This window comes from Leucoraja erinacea, chromosome 16 (assembly GCF_028641065.1).
Source record: "Leucoraja erinacea ecotype New England chromosome 16, Leri_hhj_1, whole genome shotgun sequence".
In the NCBI taxonomy this organism is placed as follows: domain Eukaryota; kingdom Metazoa; phylum Chordata; class Chondrichthyes; order Rajiformes; family Rajidae; genus Leucoraja; species Leucoraja erinaceus.
The window spans coordinates 5784274-5801224 of record NC_073392.1 but is presented as its reverse complement, the minus strand read 5'-3'; the positions used below and the strand labels follow the sequence as shown (position 1 = coordinate 5801224).

Below are 16951 nucleotides of genomic sequence, written 5' to 3'. Positions count from 1 at the left end.
CCGCACCGATCATCGATCACACGTTCATTAGTTCTGTTATTTCAGTTTAGCATCATAAACACCAGGGGCAATTTACAGAAGCCAATTAACCTACAAACCTGCACCTCTCTGGAATGTGGGAGGAATGTTGCAGGAAGATTGTTCCCGATGTTGGGGAAGTCCAGGACAAGGGGTCACAGCTTAAGGATAAGGGGGAAATCCTTTAAAACCGAGATGAGGAGAACTTTTTTCACACAGAGAGTGGTGAATCTCTGGAACTCTCTGCCACAGAGGGTAGTTGAGGCCAGTTCATTGGCTATATTTAAGAGGGAGTTAGATGTGGCCCTTGTGGCTAAGGGGATCAGAGGGTATGGAGAGAAGGCAGGTACGGGATACTGAGTTGGATGATCAGCCATGATCATATTGAATGGCGGTGCAGGCTCGAAGGGCCGAATGGCCTACTCCTGCACCTAATTTCTATGTTTCTATGTTTCTATGAAACTGGAGCACCCGGAGAAAACCCATGTGGTCACAGGGAGAACAAATAGCTGACAATGCCTATAGTCAGGAAAGAAACCAGGACTCTGGCGCTTTAAGGCAGCAACACTCCTGCCAATAGACAATAGACAATAGGTGCAGGAGTAGGCCATTCGGCCCTTCGATCCAGCACTGCCATTCACTGTGATCATGGCTGATCATCCCCAATCAGTACCCCGTTCCTGCCTTTTCCCCATATCCCCTGACTCCGCTATCTTTAAGAGCCCTAACTAGCTCCTGGCACATCCCTCTGTCCATGTGCCATTGTGATGCCAATTGCACCCTTTACCTATCTTCATAAGTAATGAATGTGTTGGCAACATCTTATAAAAAATGGGCATCATTGCAAAAAGAGCATTTTGATAATATTATTTTTCTGAAGTCTGTGGTTGGTTGTGCTTTTATTAAAAGGAGAATTACGCTAACTATGAATATCCCGTTCTACTCACAACCTTTATAGATGCTTGAATGGTATTTCTTTCGGTCAAACATGTTGACTCAACAGTCTGAAGAAGGGTTTCGACCCGAAACGTTGCCTATTTCCTCCGCTCCATAGTTGCTGCTGCACCCGCTGAGTTTCTCCAGCATTTTTGTCTACCTTCGATTTTCCAGCATCTGCAGTTCCTTCTTAAACGACCCAACATCTTTCATAGTTTTTGAAAAATAGACAATATTCATTCTTGATACATAAGTGGAATCGTAAAAATATTTATCTGAAGTGGTTGGTAGTTGGTAGATTCTTAAGGTGGAAAAGTACAACAAAACCTTAAAAGTACTGAATTTATATTCATTGCAAGTGGCAATAGAATCAATAACTGAGATAAATTAAATACATCTTCATTCAGCAATAGATCAATTAATAGACATCCATATATTTTGTCTGGTACAATGTACAGACTTTAACATCTGTTTGAATGCATTAAATAAGCTTGGAAAAGAAATAAACACTTGAATTATTTATGAAACAATAAATCACCGGTGGAACTCAGCAGGTCAGGCCCAACTTGTTCATCCATTTCCCTCCAAAGATGGTGCCTGACCCGTTGAGTTCCTCCAGCACTTTGTGTTTCGCTCAACGTTCCAGCATCCGCAGTCTCAGTCCACTGCTAGTCCCCCCCCCCCCCCCCCCCCCCCCCCCCCCCCCCCCCACACCGCCAACCTCTATTTTTTAGTCTTGTATTTACCTTCCTTACTATCATAACTCTTGATATGTAATAATGGTTATTCAGTAAATAGTCACAAAATGATGGAGTAACTCAGCGGGCCAGGCAACATCTCTGGAAAAAAAATAGGTCTTTGTAAACCTATATAGATGGGAGATGGTTGGTGTGGGCAGGTTGGGCTGAAGGGCCTATTCATAGAAACATAGAAACATAGAAATTAGGTGCAGGAGTAGGCCATTCGGCCCTTCGAGCCTGCACCACCATTCAATATGATCATGGCTGATCATCCAACTCAGTATCCCGTACCTGCCTTCTCTCCATACCCCCTGATCCCCTTAGCCACAAGGGCCACATCTAACTCCCTCTTAAATATAGCTTTTCCTTTTCTCCAGAGATGCTGCCTGACCCGTTACTCCACCATTTTGTGTCCATCTTCGGTATAAACTAGCATCAGAAGATCCTTCCTACACTAACAGGGGCTCATGGATGTAATCCCGTGGGCAGATTTGCAATGAATAATGGAACTACTTCACTATGTTCGATGTGGTAGAGGACTTCTCGGTAGCCTGATGTGCCTAATCATCCTTGGACAATTACTGATCACTGATCTAACGTTTCCACTGGTGTGGCATCTCAGACACTGTTATATGCTCCACAGGATGTCATTATTTCCATTGATTCCATTGAGCTCTCAAAGCCATTACTGGCCACATAATCGTGTAGCTATATACAAAGAAACATATCTCAACAATTCATGATAGCTATCTAAGTATCTGAACCAGCTTACATTCTGTCCAGGAAAATCCTTTTAAGCCACAAATCTTGAACATTCATTTTGTGCCAGCTCTCAGTTCCAATTAAGAAGTCAGTTTTCACGCTAAATTCACATTTTTCTCACAATTTTAATTAAACACATTATTTAATATCTTATAAAGGTGGAAGGAACTGCAGATGCCGTGATTCTGAGTTGCAGATAGGGAAAGATATCCTGAGAGGGAGAGCTAGGGCAGCCAGGATTGAATGGCAGAGTAGACTTGATGGGCCGAATGGTCTAATTCTGCTCGTATAATTATGGATCTATGAAAAACATAAAGTGCTGGAGTAACTCAGCGGGTCAGGCAGCATCTGCGGAAGGAATGGTTCAGCGACGTTTTCGGGTCGAGACCCTTCTTCTTCAGTGCAAAGAATGGTCCCCACCTGAAACGTTGCCTGTCCTTTCCTTCCACAGATGCCGCCTGACTCGTTGAGATCCTCCACAACTTTGTTAATAATATGTTCACGTCTTGACTTATTTTTCCATATTTTAAAAAAGAATACACCTAGAACTGACAATCATTTTCTCTTAAAAGCATTATGTAACCAAGCTTGATGGCAGTTGCTATGTTTTCGTGGAATAATCTGCATAATACTTGGTGCATGGTGTTCTGCATGGAGCCTCAACCAATCATTTTCTGAACTAAATGTAACAGTTGCAAATCTTGACAAATGTATTGTGCACCGTGCCAGATATGATGATCAATATGGTCGAGATGCACTTTTGTGAACGGCCTCTGCCCATAATTTTCTTCCTCTTATGTGCTAAAAGCAGGCATTAGACTCTGAAGTAATTGGAATTGATAAGTGGTAGGCGGCCATTTGCAAAGATATCAGAGTTGAAGAAGTATAGATTTATGCACTTAAGTAGTATTCTTGCTAACAGATCATCAGGATGTTTGCACACCACACGTTACAAGCTTTAGATGCAGATTAAAGTCGGTGTTTTAATTGTAAAAGTGGAAGACATTTTTTATTGTTGAATTCTGTTCAATAAACTGTGTCGGGAATTTCAATGCACCTGCAGCTGAAAATAACATGGAAATTTGCGGAATTCTGCATTTAAGAGTGGAGAGACATTTAGGGCTGGCACAGTGGCGCAGCGGTGGAGTTTCTGCCTTTAGGGGCTGTCCCACTTGGGCGACCTAATCCGCGACCTTCAAGACCGCGTTGAAACCGCGAGCTGGATCGACTGACCGCACACACACACACACACACACACACACGCACACGCGAAGGTGGGGGCCAGGGAAAGTGGGGGAGCGCTGTCTGCGGGATGAAGAGGAAGGTAAACGGCTGCCACAGTGTACGGTAAGTCCTTTAGAGAGCGAGCGGGGGGAGGGGGTGAGAGGGAGAGAAGGGGGAGAGAGAAGGTGGGGGGTAGAAGGGGAGAGAAGAGGAGGAAAAGGGGGGGAGAGCGGGAGAAGGGGGGGGGGGAAGGGGGGGGCGGGGGGAAGGAGGGGAGACTTTTAAGAAGTTTATTAAAGTTTAACGGGCATTTAACCTACCGGTCGGTTTTCCTTGGTCCTGAAAACTCCAATGTGCCAATCAAAATGCCCAGTCAGCGAAGAAGATTGCCTACGACTGCCCTCGACTGCCTGTAACTAAATAGCGACCCTACTCCACTGCGCTACGAGTCAAAACATTTCCGTGACCTAGCTGAGGGTACGAGTATTCGGGAACTTCCCTCGAGCATGAAGGAGAGTTCCAGCGACCTCATAGGACCACGTGTCGACCATGCTGCGAGTTTGAAGGGCGAAGACACTCTTCTAAACTCACAGATTAGGTCGCCCAAGATGGGACAGCCCCTTTACATCGTCAGAGACCTGGGTTCGATCCTGACCTTGGGTGCTGCCGATACGGAGTTTGCATGTTCTCCCCGTGACTGTGTGGGTTTTCTCCGGGTGCTCTGATTTCAGCCCACGCTCCAAAGACCTGAAAGTTTGCAGGTTAATTTGCTTCTGGTAAATTGCCCCTAGCGTGTAGGATCAAACCAGTGAATGGGTGAACGCGGGTCGGCACGGACTCGGTGGGCCGAAGGGCCTGTTTCCACTCTGCATCGATAAACTAGGAGGATGAGGGGTGATCTTATAGAGGTGTACAAAATTATGAGAGGATCAGATCGGGAAGACACACTAAGACTATTTCCCAGTGTAGGGGATTCAAGAAACAGAGGACATAAGTTTAAGGTGAGGGGGGAAATATTTCATAGGAACCTGAGTGGTAACCTTTTCCACACAGAGCGTGGAGCGTGTATGGAACAAACTGCCAGAGGAGTTACTTGTGGCAGGCACTATCGCAGCGTTTAAGAAAGATTTAGACAGGTGCGTGGATAGGACAAATTTGGAGGGATATGGGTCAAACGCAGGCAGGTGGGACTAGCGTAGATGGGGCATGGTTGGTGTGGGCATGTTGGGATGAAGGGCCTGCTTCTACACTGTATGACTATGTCTCTATTGCTAGTTGTGGGAATTATTTTATTTTATCAGTTCAATTGCAGTTCAATTTGTCAAGGAAAGAGCGTTCACGTCGCGGCCCTGTTTCCACCAATCGTTCCACCGCCACGCACAAGAAGCGACAAGGCAGACACCATTGTATACAGATGCCGAGATGTGTGGTCAACTCTGGCTGAGCAACTTCTAATTTTGTGTGTGGACTCGATAAGAAGAATTACTGTTCCAATTGTTAAATGGCTGGGAGGTATTTGTGGACAGATTTAGTGAGATTTATAGGACTGATATTAGTTGGCTTTGCTTTGTGGCTTCTTCCCAAATTAATTATTTGACACTGCAGTTGCAGTTAGCATGGAAAAGGCGATGAGACTGCTGTGCCTGGCTGTCTCAGCCTGAGGAGTGAAGTCAGCACTTACTTTATTGATGAATGTGCATGAGGAAAAGTAGCTAACAAGCTGAGAAGTTCGTCGGAAGGAACTGCAGATAGACACAGAATGCTGGAGTAACTCAGCGGGACAGGCAGCATCTCTGGAGAGAAGGAATGGGTGACGTTTCGGGTCGAGACTCAGTGTGAGGAAGGGTCTCGACCCGCTTCACCCATTCATAGAAACATAGAAACATAGAAATTAGGTGCAGGAGTAGGCCATTCGGCCCTTCGAGCCTGCACCGCCATTCAATATGATCATGGCTGATCATCCAACTCACTATCCCGTACCTGCTTCTCTCCATACCCCCTGATCCCCTTTAGCCACAAGGGCCACATCTAACTCCCCTCCCAATGAACTGTGTGACCTCGACTACCTTCTGTGGCAGAGAATTCCACAGATTCACCACTCTCTGTGTGTGAAAAAAGTTCTTCTCATCTCGGTTTTAAAGGATTTCCCCCTTATCCTTAAGCTGTGACCCCTTGTCCTGGACTTCCCCAACATTGGGAACAATCTTCCTGCATCTAGCCTGTCCAACCCCTTAAAGAATTTTGTAAGTTTCTATAAGATCCCCTCTCAATCTCCTAAATTCTAGAGAGTAACTTCTCTCCAGAGATGCTGTCTGTCCCGCTGAGATACTCCAGCTTTTTGTGTCCAATTTTGTGAGAGAATATAGAAACTGTTCAAAAAAGAAACCAGTGTTTCCAAATGGAATGTAACCTTACTTCATTGTGTTCTGCACCAATCCAGCATCTACTTTCATTGGTGATCAATCCTCACGTTGATCTAAAGGTCTATTTTTGAGTGGGCAAGATGTGCGGGGCAAGTTTTTTTACACAGAGGGTGGTGGATGTCTGGAACGTGTGATCAGGGGGTGGGTGGTGGAGGTCGAGACAATGGTGGCATTTAAAAGACCTTTAGATCGGCATATGTATATGCAGGTAATAGAGGGCATACTTCATGTGTGGGCAGATGGGGATTGGTCTTGGCATCGTGTTTAGCACAGACATTGTGGACTGAACGGCAGGTTCCTGTCTTGTACTGTTCTATGTTCTATAAACCGAGTTGATATATACGAAATGTAACCAAGAAATATATAAACTATCAATGATGGTTCTTGGAGAGAATGGAGCAGCTGGGCTTGTATACTCTGGAGTTTAGTAGGATGAGAGGGATCTCATTGAAACAGATAAAATTGCTACAGGCAGGAAACATGTTCCCGATGTTGGGTGAGTCCAGAACCAGGGGCTACACAGTTGATGAATAAGGAGTAAGCCATTTAGAACGGAGACAAGGAAACACTTTTTCTCACAGAGAGTTGTGAGTGTGTGGAATTCTCTGCCTCAGAGGGCAGTGGAGGCAGGTTCTCTGGATGCTTTCAAGAGAGATCTAGATAGGGCTCTTAAAAATAGCAGAGTCAGGGGATATGGGGAGAAGGCAGGAACGGGGTACTGATTGGGGATGATCAGCCGTGATCACATTGAATGGCGGTGCTGGCTCGAAGGGTCGAATGGCCTACTCCTGCACCTGTCTATTGTCTATTTAGTTATCGTGTAGTCTGTATTGTATGTCATCGGGAATACGTAATATTATCTTCCAAGGAATATAACGAGTAGCCGGGGCAGATCAACTGATAATTGAAGAGCTGGAATCAAGAACCAGAGGACATAGGTGTAAGGTGAGGGGGGGGGGGGGAGAAATAATAGGAATCAGAGAGACACCTTTTTCCCCCTCAAAGGATGGTGGGTGTATGGAACGAGCTGCCAGATCAGGTAGTTGAAGCAGGGATTATTGCAATATTTAAAAAACTTTTGAACAGGTACATGGACATAGAAAATAGAAAATAGGTACAGGAGGAGGCCATTCGGCCCTTCAAGCCAGCACCGCCATTCATCGTGATCATGGCTGATCGGCCCCAATCAATAACACGTGCCTGCCTTCTCCCCATACCTCTTGATTCCACTAGCCCCTAGAGCTCTATCTAACTCTCTCTTAAATTCATCCAGTGATTTGGCCTCCACTGCCCTCTGTGGCAGGGAATTCCACAAATTCACAACTCTCTGGGTGAAAAAGTTTCTTCTCACCTCAGTCTTAAATGGCCTCCCCTTTATTCTAAGACTGTGGCCCCTGGTTCTGGACTCGCCCAACATTGGAAATTTTTTTTTTCCTGCATCTAGCTTGTCCAGTCCTTTTATAATTTTATATGTTTCTATAAGATCTCCCCCTCATCCTTCTAAACTCCAGTGAATACAAGCCCAGTCTTTTCAATCTTTCCTCACATGATAGGACTGGTTGAGAGGGATATGGGCAAAACTCAAACAGGGGGGGGGCTAGTGTAGATGGGGCATGTTGGCCGGCATGGGCAAGTTGGGCTGAAGGGTCTGTTTTCACACTGTATCTATGGATCTATAAGAGTCAAGTACCAAGTAGAGGGATGCAAGTGGCAGATGTGGTTTAATGATATCATGAGTAGTCAAGGCCAGTGAATGTATCTCCAGATGCCTGTGTCAGGCGTCATTAGTCTGAGACATCACATCCCCAGCCCCTGCCACACCCACACCCAATCTTAAGGGCCTGTCCCACTTACGTGATTTTCTCGGCGACTGCCGGCATCCGTCATAGTTGCAGCAGGTTTCCAAAAATGTTCAACATGTTGAAAATCCAGCGGCGACCAGAAAAAGGTGCGACTCTTTGGGCGACTACTCACGACCATACAGGCTTCACGTGTCGACATGCGCGGGGTGGTGAGTAGTAAGAAACACCAGAGTACATAGGGTTGAGGTGAGGGAGGGGAAGATTTACGAGGAACATGAGGGGCAATTACTATTTTTCACAAAGGGTTATTCCGAACGAGCCGCCGGAGGCGGTAGTTGAAGCAGGTACTGACTGTCACAACATTTAAGAAGCATTTAGACAGGTACATGGATAGAGTAAGTTTAGAGGGAAAATAGACACAAAATGCTGGAATAACTCAGCGGGTAAGGCAGCATCTTTGGAGAAAAGGAGCAGGTGACGTTTCGGGTCGAGACCCTTCACCAGACCCAAAGTATCACCTATTCCTTTTCTCAAGAGATGCTGCCTGGCTCGCTGAGTTACCCTAGCATTTGGTGTCTGTCTTCAGTGTAAACCAGTTCTTTCTTACACATAAGCTTTGAGGGATATGGGTGAAACGCAGGCGGATGGGACTAGTGTAGATGGGACATGTTGGTTGGCATGGGCAAGTTGTGGCGATGGGCCTGTTTCTGTGCTGTATGAGTCTATGTCTCTGCAACATACATGCCACGTAAATTACAGATGATGACCCAGTTCCAAAGAGAGCACCTATCCACCTCGGCACCTATCCACCCGCCTCAACACCCAATGGCATCGCCAATGCCAACTCTCCCACCATTATAAACTTAATTAGGTCAACTGCACAAATAGCCAGGACGGTAGACAGAGGCCAAGTATTCTGCTGAAGATAATTCACCCCTTGGCATTCCAAAACCTCTCCACCAACAGACATAAGCCAGGAATGTCAAGAAATATTCGAAGTGCTGGAGTAACTCAGCAGCTCGGACAGCATTTTGGGAGAACATGAATAGGTGACATTTCAGGAAGGGACCTTTCTTCAGCCTGAAGAAGAGTCAAAACAGTTATATTTTGGCTGCAATCTATACAGTATATCTTCGGTTTAAACCAGTGTCTGCAGTTCCTTCTTCCACATTTCATCTGATCCACTGTGAAATCTCCTCAAGGTATGTCTACTTTGAAGAAGTTCTCCCCCTCTCTCTGACTTAACCAGTCTGAAGAAGGGTCTCGACCCGATACATCACAATACTTTCAAGAGAGAGCTAGATAGGGCTCTTAAATACAGCGGAGTCGGGGGATATGGGGAGAAGGCAGGAGCGGGGTACTGATTGGGGATGATCAGCCATGATCACATTGGCTCGAAGGGCCAAATGGCCTATTCCTGTACCTATTGTCTATTGTCTAATATCACCCATTCCTTCTCTTCAGAGGCGCTGCCTGTCCCGCTGCGTTACTCCATCTTTTTGTGTCTATCCTCGGTTTAAACCAGCATCTGCAGTTCCTTCCTACGTATACTGTATATAAGATGCCCTGCAGTATTGCATCAACATTTCTTTGATAGCACCCCCTTCCCCTTTGCCTCGCCCCCATACTCCCTCTTTCATCTAGACTCACATCTCCCCTATTGTCTTTCCACCTCCAACCAACCCCGTTGTGACACAAGCTTCCTTCTTGTTCCTCTCTTCCACCCACCTTGCAGTCTCTCCCTCTCTCTCAGCTCATGATTGTACCCAAGGCTTTCTCAGTGACTGTAACATCCCCTCCTGCATTGGTCATCTTCAACCGCCAACTGGAGACCCAACAGCAAGAAGAACTCGTCAGTCCCGGCTCAAAAAGCTTCCTCAATCGCAACTTCTCAAGGGAATTAAGACCATGTTTCAAATACTGTCCTTGTTAACGAAACCCATGTCTCACGACTGAAAGACATAGTCAACGTGCAATATAAATACATATAAATTATGTTTTCCTGTGGTTTAATAATATAATATAATACATTTTTGCCAACCACAACTCAAAACCCATAGAAGAGTCATTTGATTTTTTTCTATTCGGTTGGAGGGCTTGTATGTCAGTCTCCAGTGTTCTCAGTATACAATTAATCTGGCCCAATGTTATGGCTTTGAATGGTTTACTAAGTGCAGTTTGAACTATCAGGAGATTTATTGATTTACATTGAAAGATTTACCATATTCAAAAATTATTTTTATTCCTCTTCTCAGTTATAATCCCTGTGACAAAATAGTTACGAACTGTCACTTTTTTTTGCAAATCTCATCAAATGATTGACAAAAATAGACGGCTGCATTCAATAGTTTCTTGTGCTTATATCATGCTTGCAATTTGCATTTCACTGCAAATCTATGTCATTAGCATTAGCAATGGAACGGAATTCAGTAAATATAATTGTCCTGCCTACTAATTGCACAAATGCCTCACTCCAGACGCCCGACGCCATCTAGATACATTTGTAAGTAATGTCAGTGTTTGATCAGAAAAATTAAAATTCGCTTACAAAAAAATCTTGGTTGGCCTAACATCGTTAACCCTTGGTGAAAACACCAACCCGTGATGTATCTCTTTCTGATATTGTTTTAAAAAACTCAGCATCAAGGGATTCTCTAATTCCTTCTGTGTCAGTGATATTTATGGAACAACATTCAATAAGAATCAAACAAAGATGCACAGTGTAGCAAAAATACAGGTTGATACAAAAAGTAACAAGCTTCAATATATTATAGGTTACACGATTCTCCAGCATCTGCAGTTCCTTCTTAAACATTCAATATATTATACCCTATTTATAAATAGGAAGGAAAATGTCAAAAACATTTACCAAAGTCAAAAGGAAACAATTTTAACATTCAAATATCCAATCGTGCTAAATACCTTCTCCAAATAGTTACATATTAAAAAACCTGTTTTTTCTAATTTAGATAACAAAATGTTTAATTAAAGTTACATTGCTCACTGATTTGTCAAAAACAAACAAAAGAAATCCTTTACTTACCGGAGCAAATATCACCATACACATTTACAGAAAAATATATAATCCAATATCACTCCACAAACAAACAGGTTCTGGCTCATGCTAAAATGAATGGTTTGGATATCCTTCAACCAGATCGTAGCTCACGCACTCACTTAATGGATGAAGGGAGGGGAAAAGAGAAAAGCAACTCGAGAGACAGAGACAGAGGGAGATTCTGGCAGAGCAGGTGCTGCCTCAGTTGTATTTGTCCAGGGCAGTACAGTCACATTAGACAAAATGCTGCATTCTGACTGGTGGGATCTGAGTCTGCAAAATAAAATGGGCTGACTTTCCGGAAAAAAAACCCCACAAAAGCTCTTGACAGCTGATAAAGTTGATCAAAAAAAAAAAAACAGGACGATGGTGGATTCTCATAGTTTAGTCCACATCGGCTATTTCCCTCGGAGAACTTTCCTTGCTTCAAAGCAAAAGTAACTCGAATGTTTCCAGCGCATCTAAAATAATCCTCGCGCAGGGTCGATTTCATTTTATTGTTTCGGAAAATGTCTGATGGCTGGTTGGCAAGTAATTTATTCAGCATGAAATATTCACGTTACTCTCTGAGTGCCTGCTGCACTTATAATGCACAATTATCAAAGGGGCCGGTGCTATTAAAAGAATTTTGGACGGGAGAAGGGAAGGGAAAACAGAATATATCAAGACGGGAGAATGTGAATTTGATCAACTTGGTGCCAGAACTACCAGACAAATACCAATTCTTTCTACAGATACCCTATCATAAGTCTTTAGTGGCAGGATATCAAACTTTTAAGTGAACGATTCTGGAGTGTATATTTATTTTCAACATGTGTAAGAAGGAACTGCAGATGCTGGTTTACACCGAATATAGATACAAAACGCTGGAGTAACTCAGCGGGACAGGCAGCATCTCTTGATAGTAGGAATGGGTGACTTCTTCATCAGTCTGAAGAAGGGTCTCAACCCTAAACGTAACCCTTTCCTTCTATCCAGAGATGCTGCCTGTCCAGCTGAGTTACTCCAGCATTTTGTATCTATTTTCAACATTAGTACACATTTTAATTTCTCATCAGTACCAACTCCATTTTCAGTTGCTGTTTTTTAAATTTCATTTCAAATTTTGGACCTCGGGATTGATCTCGAAAATCTGTGCATTGTATCCTGTCATTGACACCATTAATTCCCGTCACTGGGGGAAAAGAAACAGTTCCCACAGCAGAATGAGGGGGAACGTTAGCATTATATTGTAGTTACTGCAGGAAAGTGGCCAACCAGTTCCAAATTAGTCTGAAGTCGGCCCTCACAGTAAAAAAGACACAAAAAGAGCTGGAGTAACTCAGCGGGTCAGGCAGCATCACTGGTGAGGTTTCGGGTTGGGACCCTTCTTCAGACTGATTGTGTGGAGGGGAAGAAAACTGGAGGGGTAGCTCTTATACATTTGCAGTTCCTAGGAAGCATCAACATGTTGCATCCTCATTCATTCACCAAGCCAACTTAATGTCCCTTCGGCAAAACAAGTGGAGACGAGCAACACAGAAGCATAGAAACTAGGTTCTGGAGTAGGCCATTCGGCCCTTTGTGCCAGCACCGCCATTCAATATCCAATATCATCAACCAAAATCAGCACCCCGTTCCTGCCTTCTCCCTATATCCCTTGATTCCGCTAGCCCGAAGAGCTAACTCTAATTCTCTCTTGAATACATCCAGTGAATTGGCCTCCACTGCCTTCTGTGGCAGAGAATTCCACACATTCACAACTCTCTGGGTGGAAAAAAGTTTTTCCTCATCTCAGTCCTAAATGGCCTACCCTTTATTCTTAACTAGGCGAGCGTTTGTGCTTGGCCCGTCAAGGTCTGCTGGAACTCCTGGTTGCCGACCATTTTAGCTCCCCCTCCCCATTCCCAAACCGACCTTTTCAGTCCTGGGCCTCCTCCACTGCCAGAGTGAGGCCACACGCAAACTGGACGAACCGCGCCTCATATTTCGCTTGGGGTAGCTTACAACCCAGCGGTATCAACATCGAATTCTCCAATTCAAGGCATCCAAACACTTTCCCGCCCTCTGTTCCCCCACCCCCTTTTTATTCCACCTCCCTGTCCCTCACCTGGACTCACACCTATTCCTCCCCTCCCCCACGCCTACCACCCACATTCCATCCTCCAGCTTCACAATTTGCAACTCTTCAATCCTTTTGTCTCACACCTTCTGTCTTTTCATCTCTGGCGTTTGTTCACCCATCTGCCTATCCAACCCCACCCTCCCCACCCCCCCACCCCCCCCCCCCACCCCCCCACCCCCCCCCCCCCCCCCCCCCCCCCCCCCCCCCATCTGTATCCACCTACTACTTGCCGGCCTTTGTCCTGCCCTTCCTCTCTTCCAGCTTTCTAACCTTGTAATGCTTCTTAAAGCTTTTTAATGATTGCTGACCATTTTAACTCTCCCTCCCATTCCCATACCGAACTTTCAGTCCTGGGACTTCTCGGCCACACGCAAACTGGGGAACAGCACCCTATATTCCTCTTGGGAAGCTTACTGCCCAACGGTAGGGACACTGAATTCCCCAATTTTAGGTACCGCCCACACCCCACCCCCCCCCCAACCCCCCCCCAACCCCCTCCTTCTCCCCCCAACCCCCTTCTCACCCCATGCCCCACCCGTCTCTAACCCACTTTTCCCACTATCCCTCCACCCCGTCTAGACTAGGATGACATTTTGGGCCATTATTATAAGCCAATGTGGGCTTTGCCCTTCCTGAGGTCATCTGTTATTGGTCTTGATTGGTTCTGGCCTTTTCACACCTCTCACTTATACCCCCCCCCCCCCCCCCCCCCCCCCCCCCCCCCCCCCCCCACACACACACACACACACACACCACCTCATCTTTCAGTGTGAGGAAGGGTTCTGAACCTGCAACCCCACCTATTATTTTTCTCCAGAGATGCTGCCAGACCCACTGGGTCACTCCAGCTCTTTGCATCTACCTTCGGTGTAAACCAGCATCTGCAGTTCCTTCCTAGTATTTGCATAATTTATTCGACCATGGGGCCCTGACATAATGTTATGCCTCTCTTGATCTCAGCCTTCACCATAATATTACTGAAGCCACTCGTATTTCTATATTTAAAAATAAATTAACTCATTTCAATATCGAACCCATTTACTTTGCATTGCAGACATTTTCTGGCATATGTAAGTATGTTTTTATTTTGTTATTTTTGGTTTACCGTCTGTCGGGTGAATAATTGATTTGCTAATTCCTGCAGGAGTTAACTTCCTGCTTAAAGTTTGGTTTTCTGGAGCGGTCCCAAACCTGTCAATTATAATCCTGAATCACCAAGTTTTAAACGCCTTGCTGGCACTAACGTGCTAACTCTGTCATTAACGGCAACCTCAAGTGCAAGACTTCCGACGTGAACCGAGAGGCTGTTGAAGAATAGCCTCGTCTACCATCAAGGCATTAAAACCACTGACATTTTATCACTTGGCTTCCAACTCACTTCAACATTCATAACAAGCAGTTCTCTTGATGTACCAGCTGCTTGCAGTGTGAAAAGAGTGCACACAAGTATAGGTGGGGTTCAATTGTACCATTTTGGTCAGAACTTTAGCATTCAAAGTATGTTACAAATATGCACAGTTGAAAGATGTTCCCTTCTCTGCCCTTTGCTCTATTTATTGTACTTGAGTTTGACTTCATTGTATTTACGTACAGTGTTTTTTCTTTAGAGATACAGCGCGGAAAACAGGCCCTTCGGCCCACCGGGTCCGTGCCGACCAGCGATCCTCGCACACATTAACACTGTCCTACACACACTTGGGACAATTTACACATCCACCAAGCCAATTAACCTACAAATCTGTACGTCTCTGGAGTGCGGGAGGAAACCCAAGATCTCGTAGAACATCCACGCGGTCACGGGGAGAACGTACAAACTCCGTTCAGGCAGCACCCGTGGTCGGAATCAAACCTGGGTCCCCCGCGCTGCAAGCGCTGTAAGTCAGTAACTCTACCGCTGCGCCACCGTGCTGTCCGTATATTTGGACAGTAGACAAAGCTTCTCACTGTACCTCAGTACACGTGGCAATAACAAGCACCAACATAAACTCACCTTAACATGCAGTACCAATCATCTACAGAAGAGTCCCGACCCAAAACGTCACCTATCCATGTTCTCCAGAGATTCTGCCAGACCCGCTGAGTTACTCCAGCATTTTGTGTCCTTCTTTGCTTCAAACTATGCTGCCCCCCCCCCCCCCCCCCCCCCCCCCCCCCCCCGCAGCCAACAATGGACCATTGTGCACTCCACCTTTCCTTGATCATCGTTGCTTTTTGCATATCTTTCATTCATTTGTTATATTTACCGTCTATATTTTGTGTCTATCTTCGGTGTAAACCGGCATCTGCAGTTCCTTCCTACACAAAAACGTCACCTATCCATGTTCTCCAGAGATGCTGCCTGACCCGCTGAGTAACTCCTGAAGTAACTCTGTCTCTTTCATCACTTACTTGAAGTGATCACCAACCACCGAGAGACAAGTTAGTTGTGGATTATTTCCTTTTGCCGTTTTTTGTGTGACAATTCTACAATGGGTTATGACATTCTGTAGCGGTTTTAGGTTTCGAAAGGCTGCAGAGAGCGCTGTGCCAATAGATGAAGATTCTTTGACGTCTTCAAGGCTTCAGCGCTGCTGGCTTTACTGAGATACAGGTTGCTTGCACGCGCTTCCATGAAGTGCAGCGTGACTAGTCACAGAGGCCACACACGGCAGAGCAAGCTGTTGGCAGTGTCATTGAGATGATTAGGACAAGGGGTCACAGCATGGTGCCATGTCATTCTAGATGGTTGACAGAGGAAAGATATCAGTTAAACGAGGATAGCTTCGCTGAAATGTACCTTCAGCTTCCGATTTGATCTCAGAAGTAGGGGATGCCCTGGTTCAATTGTACAGAGTCCCGGTGAGGCCAAATCAGGAATATCATGTAAAGGGCCTGTCCCACTTGGAGATTTTATCGGCGACTGCCGGCATCATTGACTGACGTATTCGCGGCGTGATGACGTGTTGACGCGCGGTGTTTTTTCCAAGTGTCACAACATTTTTTTTTTGTCGCCACTGAAATTTGAAATGTTCAAAATCTTTTGGCGGCACTGACAAGATGCCCGCAGTCGCCGAAAAAAATCACCAAGTGCGACAGGCCCTTATCACCCTGCCGTAGAAGATATTTCCAAGAACATGGAAAAGTTCTCTGGGATTTGGGGAGGATGCTCCACTAGTCTCGCAGCAGAAGCCAAAGCCTCAGAATAAAAGGACGTACCTTTAGAAAGATGAGGAGGAATTTCTTTAGCCATAAGGTGGTGAATCTGTGGAATGTGTCACCACGGATGGCAGTGGAGGCCAGGTCATTGGGTATTTTTAAGGTGCAGATTGAGAAGGCAGGAGAATAGGGTTGAGGGGGGAATATGTATCAGCCATGATTGAATGGCGTAGTAGAATGGGCCGAATGGCCTAATTCTGTACCTATAACTTATGAAACATGTCACACAGGAACGACCCTATGGCCAAAAATGTCTTTGCAGAATATGATGTCTAGATAAATTAAAATAGACACAAAATGCTGGAGTAACTCAGCGGGACAGACAGCATCTCTGGAGAGAATGAATGGGTGATATTTCAGCTAGAGACCCTCGATCCGAAACGTCACCCATTCCTTCTCTCCAGAGATGCTGCCTGAGGTACTCCAGTTTTTAGTGGCTATCCAAAAGCCTCTTAAACACCACTATCGTATCTGCCTCCACCACCACCCCTGGCAGCAGGTTCCAGGCACCCACCAACCCTCTGGGTAAAGAACTTGCCCCGCACATCTCCTTTAAATTTTGCCCCTCTCATCTTAAAGCTATGCACTCTCGTCTTTGACATTTCCACTTCGGGAAAAAAGTTCTGTCTGTCTGCTCTCATCTTTATATCTTCGGTACAGGGGGTGTGGTTTATTAGGGTTAGGAGGGA

General features: G+C 45.4%; 1 protein-coding gene across 2 annotated transcripts in view; it reads right to left on the bottom strand.

Moving 5' to 3' along the window:
- The window catches only part of synpra (synaptoporin a), a 163246-nt gene that overhangs the window by 50079 nt on the left and 96216 nt on the right, over positions 1-16951 (bottom strand). Inside the window, exon 1 of one of the 2 annotated variants that reach the window (XM_055647597.1) lies at positions 10949-11237. The exons of the other annotated variant lie outside the window; for it this stretch is intronic. Within the exon in view, the coding sequence (XP_055503572.1) occupies positions 10949-10972 (24 nt within the window). The 5' untranslated portion in view covers positions 10973-11237. Of the gene's footprint in view, positions 1-10948; positions 11238-16951 lie in introns of those variants that run through there. 2 annotated transcript variants of the gene reach the window in all.